The 15,411-nt window shown below is 30.9% G+C and overlaps 1 protein-coding gene across 20 annotated transcripts in view; it reads left to right on the top strand.

Annotated features, from left to right (window-relative positions):
• LOC105200315 (kinase D-interacting substrate of 220 kDa) overlaps nt 1–14,938 on the top strand; it is a 60,092-nt gene extending 45,154 nt beyond the window's left edge. For 14 of the 20 annotated variants that reach the window (XM_026140078.2, XM_039453660.1, XM_026140076.2 and 11 more), the window contains 16 exons: nt 1,721–2,017; nt 2,358–2,733; nt 3,911–4,075; nt 4,244–4,451; nt 4,527–4,949; nt 6,414–6,636; nt 6,716–6,895; nt 7,162–7,621; nt 8,064–8,229; nt 9,079–9,535; nt 9,622–9,795; nt 10,008–10,149; nt 10,212–10,333; nt 11,106–11,111; nt 11,252–11,369; nt 13,226–14,938. In XM_026140078.2, the coding sequence (XP_025995863.1) occupies nt 1,721–2,017; nt 2,358–2,733; nt 3,911–4,075; nt 4,244–4,451; nt 4,527–4,949; nt 6,414–6,636; nt 6,716–6,895; nt 7,162–7,621; nt 8,064–8,229; nt 9,079–9,535; nt 9,622–9,795; nt 10,008–10,149; nt 10,212–10,333; nt 11,106–11,111; nt 11,252–11,369; nt 13,226–13,968 (4,260 nt within the window). In that variant the 3' untranslated portion in view covers nt 13,969–14,938. The remainder of the gene's footprint in view (nt 1–1,720; nt 2,018–2,357; nt 2,734–3,910; nt 4,076–4,243; nt 4,452–4,526; nt 4,950–6,413; nt 6,637–6,715; nt 6,896–7,161; nt 7,622–8,063; nt 8,230–9,078; nt 9,536–9,621; nt 9,796–10,007; nt 10,150–10,211; nt 10,334–11,105; nt 11,112–11,251; nt 11,370–13,225) is intronic. The other 6 variants (XM_039453662.1, XM_039453661.1, XM_039453663.1 and 3 more) reach the window with 4 other exon arrangements.
• The last annotated feature ends 473 nt before the right edge of the window (nt 14,939–15,411 follow it).

The raw sequence follows: 15,411 nt of genomic DNA, 5'->3' as shown, positions 1-15,411 counted from the left end.
CATCAATTTTTTCAAGAACTTTTTAAAAAAAAACGTTAAAAATTCAGAAAACCTACTTTAAAATAATTTTTTTGTTAATTTTTGTCCGATGATGTTTTTTTATCTCAAACTTCATAGTAAACAAAAAATACTGAAAAAATACCAACGCTTAATTTAAGATAGGAAAAAATATAGAAACAAATTAGACAGATTCAAAAATCTTTAAATTGTATTTTTGAAAATTTTTTCCCATTTTTTTAACAAAATATTTCTGTGAAATGTAAAAAAATTTTAAACATTTTGATACTTTTGAGTGATAAAATATAACGCCATTTATACAAGAGTTTGAAAACTTTTGTGAATAAATACATAAATAACACCGAGGAGGAAAATTGTGTGATTTTGTTATGCGTCATTTTTTATGTACCGGAAAATTTTATTCTAATAAATTCTTTTGTTTTAGCGACAATGAGAGGAAATATTGTTTTAATGTTTTTGAAACGATGGAATAGTTAGGAAATTAGTAAATATACGGTATATTATCACTGGAAATACCTAGAATTCTTAATAAAAAAAATTATTTTTTATTCTTGAAAATTATGATTTTTGTGGAATTTTATTAGTATTTAGGAAAAATTTTTGAAAAACTTTACTTTTAAATTTTAATTTTATTCTATCTGTCTTGTTTGAGTAATGTTTAATCAATTTTTTTTGATAGTGCAAAATTGATAAGCAATAAATATACCATATATATCAACGTATATTTTTGCCTCTTCATATTAAAAAATTAATGATAATATATGCATTATTTCAAATTGACGTTGTATATTTAAGTAACTTTTGTATTTTCGGTGAGATAGATCCGTGTATTGTAAACAGATCGTTACCATTTAATTCATATTATTTCTTTTTAGTATTTTTTAGTATTTTCTCAAATTTAATATTCGAAACTTAAGTACTTTTTCTTTGTGTCCATAAGATTAAGACTTGGTTGTAACTTAATTTTAAATTCGTTTAACTTACTTTTTATTTTTTCTAAGTTTTAGAGCTAGAAAGAGATAGAAAGTATATTAAACCAAGTTTAAAGTTGAGCTACATTACAAACGGATCTAAGAAACATTAAAATTTTAAAAATGTTTAATTCCTTAAGTATACAATCACAAATAAAAAATAAATTTAATTAAAAAGTATAATAAAATAAATTTATTTCAAAATCATCTACATTAAAAATCTCTAATTTTAGTTGGAATTTTGAATAAAATTTCTCGAAAATTTTGGCTTGGAAAAATTTTTTACAAAATTTGAGTAAACCTTCTACGGATATTTTGTAAAAAAGAATATGTCACTGTCTGTCATCATTGTCATCAATTTGTATAAATTTCAGACACATATCCTTTTTACAAGATATTATATTTAATAAGGGTGATTTTTTTAACTTTTCCATTTTTTTAAAGCATCAAAATAACATTTACTGTCACTGTCGCCAAAACAAAACAATGAAAATGACGCAATAAAATCATATAAATAATTTTTTTTCTCAGTTTTATGTTTCTATGTATTCATTCGCAAAATTTTTTAAACATTTCTCATAATTATAATACATCTCTTTTATTTACACAAATTAATAATCGTGAATAAAAATATTTGAAACACGAAATATTTCAGAACTTCTCCAATTTTATTTTAGATACGAAAATAATTTTTTTATGTTAATACATGTTTTTAACGACTTTCTTTGTAGTATTCGTGGACTGCTCTGATCGTGGCAACTCTTGGTAATCATGTGGAAGTAGTATCGTTGCTATTGGAGCACAAGCCCAACGTGAATGCTCTAGACAAAGACGGTTGCACCGCCCTAGCGATTGCCTGCCGTGAAGGTCATCATGAAATAGCCAACGCCCTTTTAAATGCCGGCGCTTACGTTAATATTCAGGATCGGACTGGCGACACGAATCTAATTCACGCGGTTAAGGGTGGTCATCGAGGCGTGGTGGAGTCATTACTGAAAAAATACGCAGACGTCGACATCGCTGGAAAGGTACGACTTATTCTTCGTCGCACCCGCGTATCTTCCTCGAAGATCGACTTGGAAAAAAAAATTATCTTTTTCATTGATTATTGCGGCTTCCAAATATTGATCATTCTGATAAACCGAATTGTTTCACGCGTCAAGTTCCACATAACGGAACCTGCGAAACTTGTCGAAGTAATCGCTAGCGATTCAAGTCGGTACGATGGGCATTTTAATAAGAGAAGCTCTCGGATCCGGTCTTGTGGTTTCCCTAAGCCACTTCGAGCTAGGTTCGTGCGTGACATCCTCGCGGTTACTACTCGAGTCACTCCAATCGAACTAACCACCCCATCCGTATATATTTTAGGATAAAAAAACCGCAACTTACATAGCAGTAGAGAAAGGCAATATACCGATACTCAAATTATTACTAAACGCTAACCCAGACCTGGAGATTGCCACGAAAGACGGCGACACGCCTTTACTACGGGCGGTGAGGTCGCGTAACGCCGAAATCGTGCAATTGCTTTTAGACAAGAAAGCCAAAGTCTCGGCTACAGACAAGAAGGGCGACACTGTACTGCACATTGCGATGCGCGCTCGATCGAAAGCGATTGTCGAGATACTACTGAGGAATCCAAAGAATAGCCAGTTATTGTACCGTCCGAACAGACAAGGCGAGACCCCCTACAACATCGACGTCAATCATCCCAAGACGATGCTCGGTCAGATATTTGGTGCTCGTAAGTTGATCAGACACCATTATTTATGTCATATTATTACTTATTAATTAAGAAGGTTCTCCCCCCCTCCCTTTAATTTAAAAAGGTGGAAAGAAATCACAATGACTTTTCATAAAATTAATATGTCATATGAATTTGATTGAAATAGTGTCACATGAATTGAATTGAAAAATTAGATGAAGAGAAAGTTTTAAATAAAAAATTAATATTTGAGATGATTTTCATCCACAAACAAAAACAAGTTTAAAATTTACAGATTGACATTGACTTCCTCTATTATACATGATATTTACAAATTCTTTATGATTTCATCTCTTAAACAGTTTTAACATTAATATTCGTATGTTATAAACACTTTTGACTTGCTGCTCATAAGATCACAACTCTTTTTATCGTCTATCATTGTCTATTGTCTACCATTGTTTGTCACTCTGCAATGTTTCGTATGTAAGTCATAATCTCTGTTTACTTTAAGACATCCTAGTGAAACGTTATCTAAAAAATTATTTTATATTCTAAATTATTTAGACTAATCGTTTTATACTTATACATCACAACGTATCACGACTTATAAATATTTGACGAATATCTGCTTTGACTTTTTAACGTAAAGAAATTGATTATGGCTCACACTAATCATTTCAACTTTAAAAGGTTCAACAGAACAACTAAATTGTATGCAACATTGAGTTATAAATTCATCATTTGTGTCAATTAGTTATTCGTATTCATTTATACTAAACATGATGTAATCATAAGACTGAAATATCAATATGTGATTTTTTAATGATTATATACTATTATAAACGCGAACATCGTGTATCAGCTTTTTACTGGCATTACTTTATACTATTGTGATTTATCCAATTGAGCCAATTTTCTTCAATTTTTTTCTTATATTTTACTTGCGATAAAATTATTAAAAATTTTTTTTGCTATAAAACTTAATATTATTTTAGAAAATTATATTTTAAATTTAAAGAAAACTATATAGTCAAAAAATTTGAAAACATTTAGGAATGCCTATATTGGGATTAACATAAACTTATTCTCAAATTTTTATGAGTCTTTTTATCAAATTTTTATGAAAAAACTGTGAAATCTTCTTAACTTATGATATATGAAGAGCATTTAATATTTTAATGTGTTTTTTTAAATAATTTGATAAATGTTACAGGGCGCTTAAATACCAACGAGGACAATGAAAACATGCTTGGTTACGATTTGTACAGCAGTGCGTTAGCAGATATTCTCAGCGAACCATCGCTTTCTACACCAATTACCGTCGGTCTTTATGCAAAGTGGGGCTCTGGAAAATCATTTTTACTAAACAAACTGAGAGGTACGACTAAACAACAGCTATTACAACGCTATTTACACACTTTTTAATGAATTTAGAACAAATCTTTATATGAATATGTTAATGTCGTGAATATGTTGAGAAGTTATTAATTAATTTGCCCACATCTGTGCTACATGAAAAAATACTAACAATAACCATTTTTTACAGAGGAAATGAAAAACTTTGCGCGACAATGGATCGATCCAGTATTCCAGTTTTCTTCCTTACTCTTTTTAGTGATAGCTCACATATCCTTACTTGTGGGCGTCACGTTAGGCCTTGCCTTACAGTCGTGGATCATCGGTCTATCGTCCGGAATAAGTTTATTAATTATCGTTTATATATTTCTGATTCTCGTTTGGTATGCCAACAAGAGGTAAGACTTACGGAAGATGATGAGAAGTAAATTTCTATTTGTTTCACATTTTTATCGGAGATCTATTAATCGCAGGTACGATTGGTACTGGCCATATAATCTAACAGTGGATCTCACTACCAAGATGAATGCGCTAAAACTGCTGTTACAAGTGATCTTTTGTCACCCACCAGGCAGTCAATGTCACGATGGCATAGCAGTGCAACCGATAAAATTTTATTTCACCGATCAGACTCGCGTCGGTACGACTGCTGCCGGTGAGAATGCAGTTGTGCAGATGGTCGGCTCTCTGTACGATTCCATTGAAAACGACTACGGTTCCCTATCTACCAGACTATTTAGGGCGTTTCGACCAAAACCGGATAAATCGACCACTACGTGGAAATGGAGGCGGTTGTGTTGCCTGCCATACGTAGTCATATTCGAATTCTGCTTATGCAGCCTGCTCGTCGGTATCTCGATACTTACGGTGTATCTCATAGATATTTCGAACGACAAGTGAGTAATTGTATGCTGGACGTTAATTCGGAGTGTTTACTACCGGGAAAAACCAGGAAAACTTGGAAGGACGATAGGTAATGGGTCGATTTGCCCACAAAGTAACAAGGTAAAAACGGTTTTTTTACTTTATATAGTTATTAAGCTGCTGGATCTGATTCTGACCCTCAAATAATTTTAATTTGTCGGGAAAGTATTAAAATCAGCAGATATAACTTAAATATTTAATACCATAAATTATTATTGTTGAGCTTTATGAATGTATTAATTCGCATTTTTCTGCTAATAAAATGTGATTATGTTTTTATCTCTAAAAGTTCATGTTCTGTTTGATTAAGAAAAAAAATTTAATTATCTAAAATTAAACACATTATCGATGGAAACTATTTTAAATATTGACTGTGACACTTGAAAACATTGTTGTTCATTACATTTTTTGATGATTTTCTTCCAAAGTATATTATTTTATCGTAATATTTTATTATTGTAAATTTCGCACAAAAAATATTTTTAAAAACCAAGATTTGTTTTGACTGAATAAGGTCTTTTTCATTTATTAATTTGTATTGTTCACACATTGGTCAATTTTTACTTAAAACTCCTGAGTAGTTGCCGCGGCTGTAACAAAATCGTAATATTACAAAAGAGAAATCATACGCAAAAGTTTCTTGCCACTTGTACATAAAGAGAATTTGGATTAAACAAAATAATGAAATGGCTCTAAAAGACTTGTAAAAAAATGAATTTCAACTTCTCCCTCCTCCCCGACGGTCAGTAAATAGTTGTAAAAAGCACGTGAAGTGAAATCTATTCAGGCAGGAAAGCACACGAACAGTTGTTGAAAGGAATGAAAAATATGCTTTTATGTATAAAATACAACAATTACTTTTCTTGCGGCCTATTTCTATGAATTTGGTAAATATAAATCACATTTTTACAATGAAACACATAATAACGAAATGGTATACAAGATTTTATCGTCAACATATTAGTTTTCATGTCTATTAATTCTTTCCGCAATGCGTCGGCATCGTTAACGTAGAGTTGTCAGCCGATTACTTGGGAGCCTTAATATTGTTTATTTTAGCATAGACTCATACTTTTATTAACATACCGTTCTCATAACAACTTCTTATGAATTTAATAGTTTTGGATGTTGATTCTAATACTTTTTCAATACAAATAAAAAAATTTTATAAAAATCAGAAACAGATTCAGCAATTAAAAACTATAAAAAATATACCGTTTTTACTTGCAATTTCGAAGGTTATAATCATATGATTAAGGAATAATACAAAGCACGTATAATAAAATTAATTTATTTCATTAAAAAATTTTTTAATCTTATTTGAAATTTTGAATAAAATTCCTGGAAAATGTGGGAATTTTTTTATAAAAGTTGAGTAAACACCCTGACATAAAGTACTTTTCTATTACCTATCTTACGTATTGAATTGCATTTAGGTCCACGATAGAGCATGTTACTGCTCATATTATTATGATATCGATTGCCTTAGTCTTGGCCATCAGTATAATAGCGAATTTGTACACATGGAGTAGAACGCTGCAGGCACTGGTTTTCTCGCAAAGGAGACACCTTCAACGTAGTATAGCAAAATTGGAAACACTGAAAAGCGAAGGGTTTATTCAAACTTTAAAAAGCGAGGTCAATTTAATGACGGAAATGGTAAATATTCCTTATCTTTCGAGATGACAATTAGAACTTTGCTTTCAGCAGTGTAGCTTTTAATCATGATTTTAAATAGGTCAAGTGCTTGGATAGTTTCATGGCTCAACAAAGTAGACTAGTTGTAATAGTGGACGGTTTGGATAGTTGCGAACAGGATAAAGTTTTACTCGTTTTGGATGCTATACAGGCCTTATTTAGCGATAACGGATATCCCTTCGTCGTGATACTAGCAATTGACCCACACATTATATCTAAGGTAAGCAATCTTAAGACAATCCTAAAACAAAGTACATTGTTTTATTAGAAGATATCTTTGAATTAACTTTAGAGTTCTAAACACAAACAGAGTTCTTTTACACAATTAAATATACAAAAATGAAGACTATAGAGAGCAATTTTATGCTAACAAAAACTTTTTTAAATAAAAAAGTTTTTTATTAGTATTATTTAAGTTTGAAATATTTTTTTCACTTTTAAGATGTTATTCTTGTGATAATAAAATCATTTAATATATGTATGTAGGCAGTAGAAATAAATAGCAGAAGACTGTTCTCGGAATCAAACATTGGTGGTCACGATTACTTGCGGAACATGGTGCATCTGCCATTTTATTTACAAAACAGCGGTTTGCGTAAAGTCAAGGTCGCGCAACAGACTGCTCAACATTATAAGAAAACAGCGTGGACGGAGGCCGAAGAAAGTGTCAACTATACCGCGACCAGCACCATGCATCACTCGGTATCCAGTAGGAGGCTCAGCGCGGAATCGGCTATAATGAACAGCAACGAGAAACTAAAACCTCAAACTAGGAAGGGTAGTAGAAAGATGCGATTGAGCGAATCAATCGCTAGCAGTATCGGCAGTAATTTGAATCGACTGGGAGGCGCGCAGGATCTCAACAAGATGTTGCTCACTGATGATTACTTTAGTGATGTGAATCCTCGTAGTATGAGGAGATTGATGAATGTCGTTTATGTCACCGGTAATACATTAAGTCGTACTATATTCAGAGTTGTCTAAAATATTTCAAATATTTATTTTTAAACGTTACACTGTTTTAAACGCTATACTGTTTTAAACTTTTTTCTTTTTTTTTTTTAAGAAAAAATTTAACATAGATTTTAGAGGAATACTATTTGTAGCTTATTTTTATTTATATATAATGTTTATTTCTTGAAAATATTACAAAAAAGAATGATTTATAAAATATAAATCTTATAACATTATTTAAATATATACGAACATAAACAAAATTTATATCTAATCTATTAATTATATATTTTTGTTTCAGACACGTATTTTTTAATACAGGTTAAAAAAACAATGTATTTTTTAACCTAATTTTTATTAATTGTTGGCTATAATGTAGCGTATTAAAACAGTATACAATTATTGTGTGTATATATTATTTATCTTTTTTTTAGGGCGATTACTTAAAGCATTCCAAATTGATTTCAACTGGTATCACTTAGCTAGTTGGATCAACATTACTGAGCAGTGGCCTTTTAGGACGTCCTGGCTTATTCTTCATTATGACATATATGAGGAGAGTCTAGACGACAATATGTCCCTAAAAAGTCTTTATGATAAGTACGTAGATTTTAATTAATAAATGAATATATATCAGGCTTAAATAAATCAAAATTCAAGAAATAATAAAAGATTAGGAAGCTATGTGTAGATGCCTATATAATTGACATAAAATGTATTTTAAAAAAACCGTTAATGTTACAGAAATCATTTAAACCAAACATTTCAGCCATATATTGCAATTATTACATTATCAGTGGTAAAATAAATATATAAATTAAACATATTAGAAGTTAAAACACATCTTTAGACTCTAGGGATCATTACATTATTTACCTTGGACGACTTGACTTATTTCTTTTTGACATCTAAAATAAATAGATAAAATTATAGATAAAAAATGTAAGTAATTAAAACGCAATCGTTCACAGTTACAATGATAGGTTACATATATATAAAGATTATGGTTACATAATTCAAATTCATAAAACCTCCACTGCAATGTGATTTGTAAAGAACGTCCGGATTGAATAGTAAACAGAGTTATTGAACACTGAGATATCATTGACCAAAATTTTCATATTACGAGACTTTCTGCAGATGTAATGATGACCAAAATGACAAAGTGAAATCATGCAAGATCAACAATGTAATGACTCTTGGGTCTAAAGATTTGTTTTAATCATTAACATGTTTAATTTACATATTTATTTTATCATGAATGATGATATATGGTCGTAACGTTTGGTTTACATAGTTCATGTATCAACATTTTTTTTAGTGCATTTTATGTCAATTGTATAAGCATTAACATCCAACTTGACTTATTAGCCTCTTATTATTATTCTTTAAACGTAAATTTTAAAATTTCATATCAATTTTTTATATATTAACATTTTTTATTATTAGGGTGCGACCACAAATTCCAGTACTGAAAGAAGTACAACCGCTTCTCGAAATAGACAGAGACGAGCGCAAGCTGGATGTTTTTCTCACGTTCCATCGGTCCAGTTTACTCATTAGCGATATGAAGATATTTTTGCCTTTCACTATCAATTTAGATCCATACATTAAGAAAAAGATAAAAGAGGAGCAACAAAGCATAGAGGAAGACGCAAGTCTATTTCACAAACAAAGTAGTGCTTGGCATGGTCATGGTGTTCCGACTGATCAATGGACTTCACAAAGAGGCATGTCAAACCGGCATATGAGACTCGCCAAGCAATCAAGTTTGCAAGGATCTGTGCCGCCAACACCATCATGGACTTATCAGCCAAACTTTGAATGGCAAACTCCGCCAACTTGGATGCAAATGCCTTCCATAGAACCAATGTCAAAGCCGCTTTCCGCAACGACTACGTTACCGGTATATTATAAATTAATTGTATAAGTATATCTCTTGTGTGTGCAGTTAAAAAGATGTGACCTAAATATCTTCGTCTTTGTTTGCAGCCCGAAATTCTGGAATTAAAGCTGTCTTCCTTATCGGTAAACGGAGTCTGCGACTTGATCGACAAAATTGAAAGCCTTAACTCGATCCAAGCACCGATATATAAGCAGGCTGTCAAAGATAACAATATTAATGGGCGAGTTTTATTGCACTGCGATTTGCAAGAATTGAAAAAAGTAAGTACAAGAATTAGATATACAATAATGTATATAAGTTCACACAAGAAGTATTAAACACTAAGATCCAACTGATTGATTTACGCCTTCTAAATTTAGTATATTAACATATAACGGTCTAATATTATATTAATATATCGAAAAAAGTAATCTTTAAAATGTTGCATTTTTACATTTCAAGAAGTTTTAAATACATATTTATATTTTTTTAGGTATTTAAAATGACTTTTGGAGATTGGGAATTATTTCGCATGGTAATTGTATCACTGCGGGAAATGGAGCTCTCGTCATTTACATATGAAGAGGGCCCTCGAAGTGTCCGATTCACCGTAGGATCCGAACAAATACGCAAAGGTATGTTTTTTACTCGTTTCTTATTTGATTTGATCAATAGATCATTCTAGAATTTGTTATAGATCATGCCTTGCAAAATAATTCAATACGTGTATCTGCTCACGTAGAGAAAGAAAAAGGAACATCGAGAACGGATGGGTCGACTCGCCGTGATCAAAATAAGCAATCTATCATGGAAAAACAGGTACGATATAAGTATCGAATGCGAGATAAATAATATAATTGAAAGTTTTCCTACAAAAATCAGATAAGTCCATCTTTAAAAATCTGGATTATGATGCCAAATCATTTTCTGACAATAGCATCACATCATAAAGAATTTTATTCCGGTAAGAATCAAGCAGAAAAATGAGAATCATAAATATAAAGTAGTAGTAAATATAAAATTTCGGCAAAGACCAAACAAGTCCAGATGTCATTTAATTTTTTTTTTTAAATCTATTCTCAAAATATTAATAAAAGCCTAAAACTTTGTTTTTGTATCTATTATATGTCTAGAAAAAATTACTATATGTATTCAAATATGAAAAGATATTTTTGTTAAGACTAATTTATAGTAAAATTTTGTACATCAAAAATAAAAAAATTATTGTTTTAGACTTTAAATAATATTTCCTTTTTTACTTTTATTGTTATTAATGTTATAGAAAAGGTAAATGTTACATATAGAATAAATAGATAGTATGTGTGAAATTTTCGCAAGAATCAAACAAATCCAAAGATAATTTTTTACATAAGTCCTCAAAATATTAAGGCCAATAACTTTGTTCTTACACCTGTTATATATTCTGATAAATAGTTTAAAGATAGAAGTGTTTTTTTATTACTTGAAAATTCAACTTTTGTTTGATTGTTATAGGAAATTTTTTAATTATAAATAAATCTACGAATTAATATTGCAATTGATAACTTACACAAATAAATTTTTGTTTATTTGCATTCGTACTCTTTAACAGTTCCAGGTAAGTTTGTTGCTATAAGTTTGAGAAATAAGATTTTTATATTTAGTAATTTTATTTACCTAATGTATATTTATCTGTCTAATATGTATGTAACAAAATTATTTGTTGTGAATATGTTAAAATGTATATATACATTTCAGGTAACGTTAGAAGAACAAATGATTTGCGGAGCATTGCAAACTTTAAATGAGGAAGCTTGCGAGGATGTTTTAGATGTGCCATCGCCAGCGGTGGCACCAACAGACTCACTTTCTTCAGGTGAGCCTACTCCCCTACCACTTACACTGCCTCTGGTAATAGTGCAAGAACCACCGCAGCCTGACCAAAACAGTGATACCTCCGCCGAATACAGTGCTAATTTGTAGTTGCTAATCTGAAATAGAATGACTATACGATTATATGACTATAGGATGATGTATATATCCGTTAAATAAATCTTACTCGCGTTGTGCATGTCGCGAAAGCGAAGCTTTTCGGCGTAACTTCATATGACATGTGCAACGACTAGGCATTGTCATTGTATTCAAGGACAGTGCCAATTTGTGTAATGTTAAAAGTTTGAAAAAAAAGATTAACATACTTCATCCTATTCGATAGTTTTATTTGTACATCTATATGTCCATAGAATGCTATTTAACAGTATTGCTGACAAAAGATGTACATACATACAATGGCAGTCGACAAACCAAATGATTATATAAATATCAGGGTTGGACGTTTACGCGTAAGATATAAATAATTTACAATGTGTAATCTACATAAATTGTTTTACGTGATATATATATATATATATATATATATATAAAATAATAATCAGAAGATGAATAATTAATCAGAAGATTCAGATTTGAACAGAAATAATAAAAATTACATTCCGTTTTATTTTTATTGCTGCATATTTTTATTAATATTATTAATATTCTTATTAATATTAAAGTCAGACATTAACAATCTTATAATTATTCTTGTATTGTGTCATGTAATTTATAATAATTTATATTACTTGTATTGTCCATATAAAAAAGATTTGTATAAACATAACGTAAACAATACATAAATAATTCATGTAGACGTAATCTTGAAATGTATGATACAACCCTGATAAATATATTGTTATTATAAGGCCATTTGTAACTTACAAAATGAAAGGCTATTCTTTATAGAAATATGTATGTTTTCCTAAAGTACTCATGTGCCAATGCGAGAAACCAGTCATATCGCAAGGAAGAAAAATATAAAAACATTTAACGATTATAATAGGATCATTATTGTATGCGTACTCGTAGGCCTAGTGTAACACTGATTTTATAAGCTAGTTTAATATCGATGTATATCGATGCCATATTGGGGAGAAAAAGAAAGGATTGCACGATGGAAACCTCTATAGTCAGTAAAATGTACGAATATACTCTTTATTGCATTTGTAAATCTATTATATAATATAAAAAGAAAGGAAAAATGTCAGAGGCACTACTCTCACCAGCTATTAGGTGTTTTCTGTGAACAATTCATGTACAAAAGACTGTGATAACACATCGTTGACAAAACGAATATATATATCTCGTATAGAAAATGCTTATGCTAACCGAAGCGACGTGTGTACCAATGTATTATATTTTTAAAACCGTTGTATGTAAAGTGAGTATTTGGCGATAAAATTGAACGTTGCGTCCTGTTATTCCAGTCCATGTTATTTCCCGTACTATGTGTACACCATGAATACTATCGCTAGATTGTTAGCACTTATGTTATGAGCAGTATTATGTTATTACGAGAGCAAGTGGCAATAAAACTTTCTTGCAAACCATATCTGACATTACCTTTTTTGCAATTTGCATCTAAAAGCCTTCAGCTATTACCAGTTGCAATCACAAAGCGTTTCAAAGATTAAAAATTTTGAAATAAGATATAAAAAGATATAATCAAAAAATTTTTTTTATCTCTAACTTTATAGAATTCTATAAACTTCGTTTTTTTGATTAACTTTTTAAGGAACGTATCAGTTTCAAAAATTTCTCGAACTCAATAATATATATTATAGTTAACTTAGAACAGCACTTAGAACACGATAAGCGTATAGTACAAAGCAGATATTATATGAGCTTTTGTTTTAGGACCCGTCATCTCGGTACACGACACGGAGTACGTACTGCTTCAGGCCAATCCGCTGTTACATTGGGTACCGGTTAACGATGATCCAGGTAGCTCGGATGATAGCTCGCATGATTCCACCGTGTTCCTTCAACGCACCAACTCTCAACGCAGTGTCACGTCTCAACGTAGTACGAAATCCGCCTGTTCACACAAGGCTGTGAAGAGAAGCAGCAGCAATATCAGTACTAGACCATCCTCGCTATTCGTTTCTCCGCCAGCGTCACCAAAGCCTGCGATCAGGTCGAAATCAACTGACGAGAGGTGTATGGGGAACAAAATATCTCCGAGAATCACATCGGTATCAACCAAGAGACGTTCGTCCTTAACATTAAATGACGAAGTGGTGATATCGGTACCTACTTCCAGCCTGGAGAAACTGTCGAAGCTGAAAGATCGCTTGATCAGCACCACACCGATAACGAAGTCACCAGCACCCGGTGGCGAAAGCGACGACGAGTCTACACCATTGGTATCTGAACTGTCCACGCCAACGCATTCCCAATCAGATAGCGTATTCAGACATGACTGTAGCGCAGAGAATAGTTCGCCGTCGTCCAACAGAAGCCTACCGCGAGACGGAGAACGTCGCGTAGATCTGGATTATTCTGATATAGTGAGCCTCGTAATATGCGAGTCTTCGAACACTCAATCGCCATCTCGGCGCGACTCCAAAGTGTGGGACGACACGGAGACACCTGTCTGATACCTACCATTTTCTTCTGTACATAATCGTGATACGACGCACGATAATTTATTACGCATACTGTTATGTACATTCGGTTAATACTGATGTCAATGTAATGAAGGTGATTGGCGCCTGCTGGATAAGCTTACACGTCATTCTGTTTTGACGATAAGCGTCGAGATAAGATATATCAGCCTCTTTCACATAAATAACGAATAACGAAAGCGAACAATTTTTTTAGTTAAAATATTAAATGTGTTAATCTGTTTAGTGGTTTGATGGAGAACGAATAATGCCTTCTCGCACAAATCGTGCAATAATTCTTTAATTTAGCGAAACGAGATAATCTCGATATGTACGATGCTGAAGCGACATTCCGTGTAAATATTAATGCATTTACGAATGCAAATATTTATCGACCTTTTCCTTTTTATATCGAATTAATGCTGAATAATGTATTGAAACGAAGGGAACGAATAATATTTCCCGATATATAGTACCAAAGTATCCTCTAATCTCCAATAATTAATTTCAGTCAATTCGTAGTGCAAATAAGTAACTTAAATGGTAAACGCTGAAAAAAGTATTTTAAAGGAGAGGTAATATGAATGACCAGTATACATGATTGTTAGATTACATAAATAGTATAATTTATAGAATTTTAGCTATAATTTTATCAAACAAAAAATGTAGAATATCTCAAAAACAATTTATACAAACAACAATTTTTATTTATATTAATTCATATTTATTTCCAAAAAGGAATTTTTATAAAGAATTTTATTAGGATATTGCAGTATGGACACAATTTAGTCAAAATGTATTAAATATATTCGTTTTAGTATTTCTTTGTAAATTATTTAATATTTTGGTGTATTTTTTCTTTATATCGAATAAAAAAAATAAAAACGATATAAAGAACGAATTAATAATCGGAAAAACGTAAGTATCAATGATTTGTTTTATTAAAAGGCAAAAATTGTAATTACATAACATTGGATATTTAGGACGGAATACAGCAGGGTATTGATCATTCGTTATAATATTGTAAATATATATGTGCATATACATACATATATAAGATATTCAGCAACAGGTGAAAAAAATTCAAGATATGCAATAAAACAATTAAAAAATGAACACTAACAAAAATTAAGATTTGCGATTAAAATTTTATTTTTTAGTAAATGTTTAAATTTTAGGCACTTTTTATGTGAATATTTAAATATTTAGAATTACAAGATCAAGACAAATAAAATTTTGTTGAAGGTTTCATTTTTTAATTGCAATATCTAAATATTCATGTTGTAACAATTTTTATATGAATATTTAAACATTTATAATTTAAAAATGAAGACTTAATTGCAATTTCATTCTTGATTTTCATCTTATTTTATATTTCATTTAGGACCGTGTTTCTTCAGGATATATTATGTTCATTTTTACAAATATGTTAATATT

The sequence above is a fragment of the Solenopsis invicta genome, chromosome 9 (genome assembly GCF_016802725.1).
Source record: "Solenopsis invicta isolate M01_SB chromosome 9, UNIL_Sinv_3.0, whole genome shotgun sequence".
NCBI classification, from domain to species: Eukaryota; Metazoa; Arthropoda; class Insecta; order Hymenoptera; family Formicidae; genus Solenopsis; species Solenopsis invicta.
Note: the sequence above shows the minus strand (reverse complement) of the source record. Positions and strands in the feature narration are given on the sequence as shown.